The 8,505-nt window shown below is 37.9% G+C and overlaps 1 protein-coding gene across 2 annotated transcripts in view; it reads left to right on the forward strand.

Annotated features, from left to right (window-relative positions):
• The window catches only part of FBXO9 (F-box protein 9), a 27,965-nt gene extending 20,494 nt beyond the window's left edge, over positions 1 to 7,471 (forward strand). For both annotated transcript variants that reach the window (XM_042467035.1, XM_042467046.1), the window contains 4 exons: positions 203 to 298; positions 1,093 to 1,186; positions 4,340 to 4,494; positions 6,287 to 7,471. In XM_042467035.1, the coding sequence (XP_042322969.1) occupies positions 203 to 298; positions 1,093 to 1,186; positions 4,340 to 4,494; positions 6,287 to 6,395 (454 nt within the window). In that variant the 3' untranslated portion in view covers positions 6,396 to 7,471. The remainder of the gene's footprint in view (positions 1 to 202; positions 299 to 1,092; positions 1,187 to 4,339; positions 4,495 to 6,286) is intronic.
• The last annotated feature ends 1,034 nt before the right edge of the window (positions 7,472 to 8,505 follow it).

Raw genomic sequence — 8,505 nt, forward strand, 5'->3', positions numbered from 1 at the left:
TCTTTCTTTCTTTCTTTCTTTCTTTCTTTCTTTCTTTCTTTCTTTCTTTCTTTTAAGTAAGAGAGATGTAATCAATACATCTAGAAAATTTGTTCAGGGTTCTATTTTGATATTGAGAATCTGCTTCGGGTTTTGCATGTTTCTTTCAACTGGAATGGAAGGAGGAAAAATCTTCTGAAGTTAACGTTGTCTCATTTGTAAGGTACCTAAGATTCTTCCCAGATGGCCACGTAATGATGCTAACAACTCCGGAAGAACCTCAGTCTATTGTTCCTCGTTTACGAACTAAAAACACAAGGTATGTTCAGCTTCTGCAACAACTGGTTTTGTTTTCCATGTGTAGAAAGGATTTGTACCTGTCACTTCTAATTAAGATTTTTAAAGTTAGGTGTTTGCAATAAAACTATTGAGCCATTAGAATTCACATTTTTCAGGCTAGGAATAAATGAAAATAAAAATCAGGTGGCTTAGGTATGATGCCCCAGTTGTCACTAATGAAAGGAAAATAGTACAGTTAGCACTCCACATTCTCAGCTGTTAAGGGTACAGGACCACTCCAAGTGGAAAACCCTCAAATACAGTGGGTAGCAGTTGAGGAGAAAGCCAGGCCCAGCTGTGCGCTCCTGGGGTTTGTGAAGCATGCGGCTGGTGAGCTCCCCGGAATGGGGGAACATGCAGAATGCATGCCTATCAGCCAAGCAACACTTCTGCCACACAAACCCGAAGCTCAAGACTTCCACATGCACATTCACGTGACAGCTTGAAGTTTCAGCGGGGCTCATGCAAAATGTGTGTCTAGTAGCCAGGCACCACTACTGCCCCCCCCCCCCCCCCCCATTTCAAGCCCAAGGCTACCGCATTAGTATGCACACAGCAAGCTTATGCCTTGAGGATAGGAGGCGGCAGTGAACAGTCCTCATGCTCATTAGGAACACAGAAAGAGCCAAGGAGGAAAGCGGCAAGGGTGGGGCAGTGACAAACTCACAAATAATTGATGTTAAACCAGCTAATACAGAGGGGTGGCTATCTTTAAAGCACTTTACCTCTTGAACCAGAGTTTATTTTAACCGTCTTTTTCTTTCTGAACCTTAGAACTGATGCAATCCTGCTTGGCCATTATCGCCTGTCCCAGGATACAGATAATCAAACCAAAGTATTTGCTGTAATGACAAAGAAGAAAGAAGAGGTATCCATAAAAGAAAATGTTGGAGAGTAGAGGCATTAATTAATGCCACACTAGATGAAATACATGCATGTTTTTGAAGCTGTTCCTTTTACAAAAGTCCTTCAGTTGCTTTTCTAAAAGCCCCATTAAAAAAAAGGAAACAACTATCCAGTATAATTCTGTTTCTTAAATGTGGAAAGAGTTAAAACCTTTAAAAGCGCTTTTGAAGGGAGATATATGGAGGAAAAACCACTATAAATCTACAGGGTGAACAAATGCAAGTTTCTTCATGTGCCTTTGAATTATATGTCATCATTTTCATCTTTTTTTGTTGATGCTGAACCAGGGAAACAGAGATGATACGCTGTAGGTTTAGGGAAAGGAATGTATTAAGAATAAGTAAATAAACAAATTACCCCATATTTTCAGTGCAGGGATGAACAGCCTTGGAGGGAGGGACTTTGTTTTCTGTCCAAAAAACCTTTGGGGTCACCACAGTGGGGAATTCCACCCTCAGAAGTTTCTAGAGGAAACTCCCCCAGCCAGTTTTAGGCTCCCTAAAATTGTTCTTTAGAAATGTTACTTTTTCCCCTGGCCTTGGGGTTGTGTGAAGCCTCTGGGCCATCCTTTGCTCAACCTTGTTGTAGAGCAACGAATGGAGGAGGGTTGAAATTGGCAGAAGATGGCCAAGAAGCAATTGAATAAGTGGTAAAAGGAATGGGGAGAGAGAGTTGAAAATAAGGAAGGAGAGGTCAGTGAAAGATGACCCTGTGTTTTTCACCTCCCCAAACCATTTCTTGCAGATTACCACTAGCATGCTTTTAATAAAATCTTTCCGATGAAAATCTGGTGTTTAGATTTAAAGTATTTATAGATTTAAGATACTTACATTCTTTTTAAAGTTACTAACAAAAGTACCCTGCTTTACATAGGTTTGAATATTTATTTGATACACTAAAGCCTTCAAGCAAAGTTATGTGGTTGTTGGAGACTTTGTGCATGTACTGACTAAGTAAAGTCACAGTTATGAGCATTCCTAGGGACATCTAATCTTACTGTGCTTATAGCTACCTCAGGGAAGAGTCTGCCGTTCCATTCCTATAGAGATGAGACTTCTCCATAGTGAGGCTGAGGGAGTGGTTCTGTCCCTTAGACTATTCTGTCCGTTGGACAACATCTCGCTGGCTTCATCTACATTACCTGCAAACCTATGCATTAAAGTCACTATACTTGGCCCAAGGGCCATATTCAGTCAGTACAGCCTTCAAACACATATATGTTATTATTTATTCATTTATTAGTTGCACTGTGATCCTTCCTTTCATCCATACTTGGCTTTCCTCTCCATTTTATCCTACATCAGTGATGTGAAGAAAGAATGATTGTCCTAAAGTCACTCAGTGAGTTTCATGTTTCATTAGGAACTTGAACAGGATTTCCCAAGCCACTGTCCATTGCTCTAACCATTATATCACACTGGCTTATTTAAATAAATAAATGCATTTGAAAATACATTAATGTTGGAGTGCATACCCTTGGCTTCCTTTGGTAGGTTTGTGAAGTTTCAGGTATCTAGATTTTATAATCTTGGACTTAAAAGCTGTCACAAATAGACACATATCTCTTCTTCTTCTTCTCCATTTTTTTATATCCCGCCATCGTCCCGGTACAGGGACTCAAGGCGGCTAATAACATTTAAAACAGTATGAAACATTAAAAATACAAAGTATAAAAAAATTAAACAGTTCAAATTATTAAAAATTATTAAAATTTAAAACTCTTTAAAACAAAAACAAAACAAGGTCTATGATTTAAGCACTTTTGTTGGTCCTCTGATAGCATTTGGATTTTAATACAGTATTAGTCAAATATTCCCTTATTCTATCTTCTTCAATCTCTGGTTTTGCATACAGATTTGTATAGAATCCGGTAAAGACTTTTTCAATATGTTTCTGCTGTGTAAAATATAGGTCTCCTTTCCTAATTTTATTAATTGATTTTTTTCTCCCTTTCTTTCCTTAGCTTATACACTAACCATTTCCCTGTTTTGTTTGCCTGTTCGAATCTTTTTTGCCTTGTTATTTTTAATTTCTTTTCTAGTTCAGTAATAGCTTCTATTTCTAATTGCTTTTGCAATATTTTAATTTTGTTATGGACTTTTTTATTTTGGGGATGTTGCTTTAACTCATCTTTCTTTTTCAGTGATTCATTTAATTGTACTAACCTCTGATTCTTTTGTTTTAGGTGAATTATATTCTGTTGTGTAAAAAAGCCCTTATAACCGCTTTCCCTGCATCCCATACTGTTGCTATATTAATTTCTTTATAAATATTTTCTTCAAAAAACAGTTTGATCATCCTTTTTCCTTTGCTTACCACCTGATTATTTTAAAGTAAATTCTCATTTAATTTCCTATTAAGTTTTTTATACGGGTCTCTCAAATTTAGTATTATAGGATTGTGATCCAGAATTTCTCTATTCTGTGTCCTCGTCTCTTTGACCTCTTTCACCAAGATGTTGGTTGTATTTTTATCTGTTTTTGTCCCCTGCCTTAATCTTTTGGAAGAGGTGGATAAGAAATTATTATTATTATTATTATTATTATTATTATTATTATTATTATTATTATTATTATTATTATTATTCCCATATTTCTATAAAATCACTGCTTCACTCAAATTGTTTGAGCGCTTATTTTCACTGAAAAGACCATTTGTTGCTTAGAAATTTTCACAGTACTGTACAACTTTTGCTCATTTTCATACTGATGATGACAACTGGTTAGATCGAAACTTACTCATACTGAAAGTAGATCCATTCAAGTACTGGAACCTTACCTTGTAGCAGTTTTCAAAAAAAATAGTCAGTTTCAGTATAAAAAGGAAAGAGGGCCAGGGAAGGGAAGTGATCTACCAGCACTTTTTAAGTTAGGATGTTATAGATCAACCTTGGAGGTACTGCTAGATTCCACCACCACTCTTTCTCTTTTTAGTGGGGCTTAGTTGTGACTGATCTTTCCAATTCTTTCAGTGGGTATACTCTCAGCATAACTACAACTGGATCTCAATCTAAATATTTTTCATGATATTTGCATTATGTTTTAAGGTACAGTTGCTTCAATTTTTGCTTCTGCATATTTCTGACGGTCCCATCCTATTTTTGTTTATTATATAGAAACCAATCGACTATCATAAGTTCAGATATTTCTGTCGTGTCCCTGTGCAAGAAACGGATCACAGCTTTCATGTAGGGCTACAACTGTGTTCCAGTGGCCGCCAGAAATTCAACAAACTTGTTTGGATTCATCATTCTTGTCACATTACTTATAAGTAAGTTTAAAGGATGAGAATAGCCTTTGATTTGTATAATAGAAACCTTAAGCCTGTTTTGAAAGGTATTCTGATGACTTCAGTTGATGCTTTTTTTGTCACAGTCCAGAGAGTTTCTAGGGCCCGTTACAGACCGCCCAAAAGGAGCGGTCTCAGGCCGCTGCCGGTTGCAGCGCGGAGGAGTCGCAGCAGCTAAACCACGCGACTCCTCCGCGCTGCAAAAATGGAGCGCGAAAATCGCACTCCTTCCGGCAACCCGGAAGAGACGCCACAAGTGCCAACGCGCGCACTCGCGGCGTCTCTTCCGGGGTGCGACATCAGGATGCTGCGCATCCACAACGTCAAAATGGCGCCGCCCATCTGTATAGGGCGCCGCCATTTTGACGCACTCATTACGTGTGAGGGGCAAGGCGCGCCAGGAAGCGCCGCCCCTCATGCGTAATCACGGCGCAACGACAGCGCCTCTTGGGCCCGACTGTAATGCGCCCAGGTGAACCATATTAGGAGAGGCGTTAAACTCATGGTTTTAGTTGGTATCCTTTGAACCTTTTAACACTTGTATGATAGATCTACTGAAATTCACTATACTTAACAAGGCATCTACTCACTCTAATACTTATGTTTCCTGAGCCTATCAAACTTAACTCTTGTTCCCAGAAATTCCTTCATTTAATTTATAGAATAAACCCCAAAAAATAACAAATTTAAAAAAATTGGCAACCAAGGGCCAATACAGATCGGCATAAAAAGCCAGTTTCCAGGTGGCTTGGGGGCATGGTGTATGCACAACGCAAGTCCCCATAATGCCCGGAAGCTGGCTTCATGCCACCCGGCTGCCCCCCCCCCCCAGCAGATGGTTTCTGGGCACTCCAGTGGTGTGGCATTTAGACACCGCCAGAGCTCCAAGAAGCCGCCACGGAGCAGGAGAAAATGGCTTTTTGCAAAAAGGCAGATTGGGACCACAGCGTTGCCCCAATCCAGATTCCTCAGGGATGGCAGTCTGTTTTGCCCCAAAATAAAGCATGTGATTTTCACAAGCGTGTAGATGCAGTTAAGCTTAAACAAACAAACAAAAAAACCATTGAATTCTAGAAGCCAATAAAATAATAGAAATCAGATAATTTCATGATGCCAGAAAATCCCCAAAACAAAACCCTAAATACATTCATCTATAGATTTGATGAAGTTTGTTATAATACACAGTATGTTAGCATTAGGGCTGAGAGTCCCACTGTGTGTTTGGTACTTGTTGGGCCACCGTGTCTCCACAAAAGTAAATATAACTGTACATTTACTGTGCTTTTTGGGATCCTATAAGTCCTCTGCAACAAAAATGGTGGAACATGCTTTGTCAAAGTAAAAGATCTCTAACAGAAACCCTGAATTCTTCAGTTAGTAAATTAAGCAAAAAGTTTTTTTCTTGTACATAATTAAATAATATTTCATTACTTCACAAATTAATTTGCTTCTTCTGTGCATGGGGAAAGGGTAGAATGAAACCCTCCTTCCTGGTGACCAGAACTTTCATTCAGTTATTTTTCTGGTTTCTGAGATTTAACCAGGCATTGACCTATAATCATTCAAATATACCTTTATAATTTGCTATACCTTTATAATTTATAATTTGTTCATTTGTTTTTGGCAAAATTCTAGTGTATGCACAGTGTTTTAGGTCAGTTTTGTTTCTGGAAAAGTTAGGAGGGAAAGGATAGCAGTATATAATTTAATTCAGTGTTCTCCCTTTTAGGCAAAATATTGGTCAGGTCTAATTTATTTTTAATGTCTGTTTTAGGTCTACTGGTGAGACAGCTGTCTCTTCTTTTGACATTGACAAGATGTACACCCCTTTGTTCTTTGCACGAGTGAAGAGCTTTACTGCATTTTCAGAAAGGCCTCTCTAAGAAGCTCACATCTTTTTGCATGAAGAAATTACAGCAAACAACACTTAAGTTATAAATGTGTGTGTGTATGTGTGCGTGCGTGTATATACATATATATATGTGTATATGTGTGTACATATATATATATATATATATATATGAGAATTTTATTTTAAAATTTGGGGATCTTTTTGGAAGAACTGATACTGGAAATAAACATTTGATCTAGAGTGGCAGGGTTATTTCATTGGTTTTGAAGTCAAGTTTACATGTTATTTTACACTTAAGTTGTGAAAAGACTTTGATAACCTAAAGAGGCATTTTTGCTATGTCATTTTATGAGTAAATTTATAAAATGTTCTCTGTCCAGCGCAAGGCTTTATCTGCCTATGCACCTTAAGTTCAGGTATTGTTAAACCTATTGGTGTATGTAAGACATGGTGTGTGTGCTTTGGAGGAAGGCTCAAAATGTGAAGAATTTGTCCTACATCTGTGTGTGGCTCTCCTATACGTTTACTTTGAAATGGATGTATTTGGGTTGCCTTTCAGGTACAGGCATGGACTTCACTGCAGCCTTACAAAAAATTAAGCCAAGCCAAGTTGGAAGTTAAGCATTTGTTTTGGAATTACATTGTTTCATACCATCACAGTTGTTAAACCAGTAAATTGTACATGGTAAGGGGTAGAAGATGAAAGAGGAGTTACACTGGGAAACTGGCTGCCCTTCTCTTCTTGATCCAGGAAATGACTTCTGAAGAGAGAGCAAGACAAAGACTGCTGAACATTAATGTATATTGTTTGAATTCTGTTATGCAACAAGAATAGGGCTGTACTTCAGTATGTTTGTCTTTTCTTTAATTCCTCATGTAACTGCTAAAAATATTGAACATCCCTTGGGTGTTTTGTCATACTAAACACATTTTTGCTTTTTTTGGGACTCCTACAGATGTTCAGGTACTGTGTGCTGCTTCTCCTGTGTATGTACTTTGGGAGTTGGATGCAACTTCTGTATGCTGTATGGCACTAATCATAAAAATGTACTCTCAATCATAAAACTAAAATTTCCAAAAAAAAAAAAGTTTGGTTTGTTGAGTTTGCAAAATGTGTTGCATTTTGTTCTTTATAATGGAGCTGAACTATATTATTTACTAGCTATAGGACCCAATCTTGACTCACACAAATGGGGTTATCCTGTATAGTGCACTGCACTGGCACAGGATAATCCCAGTACACAAATTCACACATCCCATTACACAGACTCCCACAGTTACAGATGACCATTCAGAGAACTACAGTTACAGGTATGCAGCCTGTCATTTTCAGCAGGAAGATGACTATCACTTTAGGTGTGCAAACCTTCCTCATATTGCACATCAATTGCCCTTGATGCCCATGGGCCTCATGATCAGCCACCTAACACACTACTCCGTATGAATGAAAAAATGATTGGGGTGCCCCCATCCCCAAATGAATTTTCTGCATGCCTTAGAGCCTATATTTTACGCCAGATGAAAACCCCATGATAGGTTTGCCTTGGGGTCACCATAAATCATAAACAACTTCTAGGCACACAAGAACAATAAATCCCAAACACATGCTCAAAATTTGGTGAGAATTATTTACACATGATTCAGTAACACATTGTTAATATAAATTCATTCATTATGGGGCTTTCCCCAAATATTCAGAATGATATGTGTAGTTAAAAATGGATGAAATATTCATTTTGGGGATCCCACACAGCATCTGTAGACAGAGTGACATCTGATAAACTACTTTCATTTGTTAGGATTTTTATATGATGATCTTTGATCAATAGAATTTCATTCAGTATCATTGCAGTCCTTAAAACCTAGCTTTGTTTTATGAGGGTTTACTATGCTGTGAGAGGCTGGTGTTTGAAAAGACAAAATTCATAGTACTTTGTAGCCAATACAAATATTGGTTGCTGGTGCTGATCTGGATTCAGTTGCTAGAATAAATTGCATAGTTGCATGGTAAACAGAGGTGGTTCCCGGTAAGCAGAATTATTGTTACGCATTTAAATTCTTATAAATCCACATTGCTCATACAAGTGTGTGAGTAATCTCTTTTTTCTTCCCTTCTTTCACTACCATTTTTTTCCTCTCTC

This window comes from Sceloporus undulatus, chromosome 1 (assembly GCF_019175285.1).
Source record: "Sceloporus undulatus isolate JIND9_A2432 ecotype Alabama chromosome 1, SceUnd_v1.1, whole genome shotgun sequence".
Lineage (NCBI taxonomy): Eukaryota > Metazoa > Chordata > Lepidosauria > Squamata > Phrynosomatidae > Sceloporus > Sceloporus undulatus.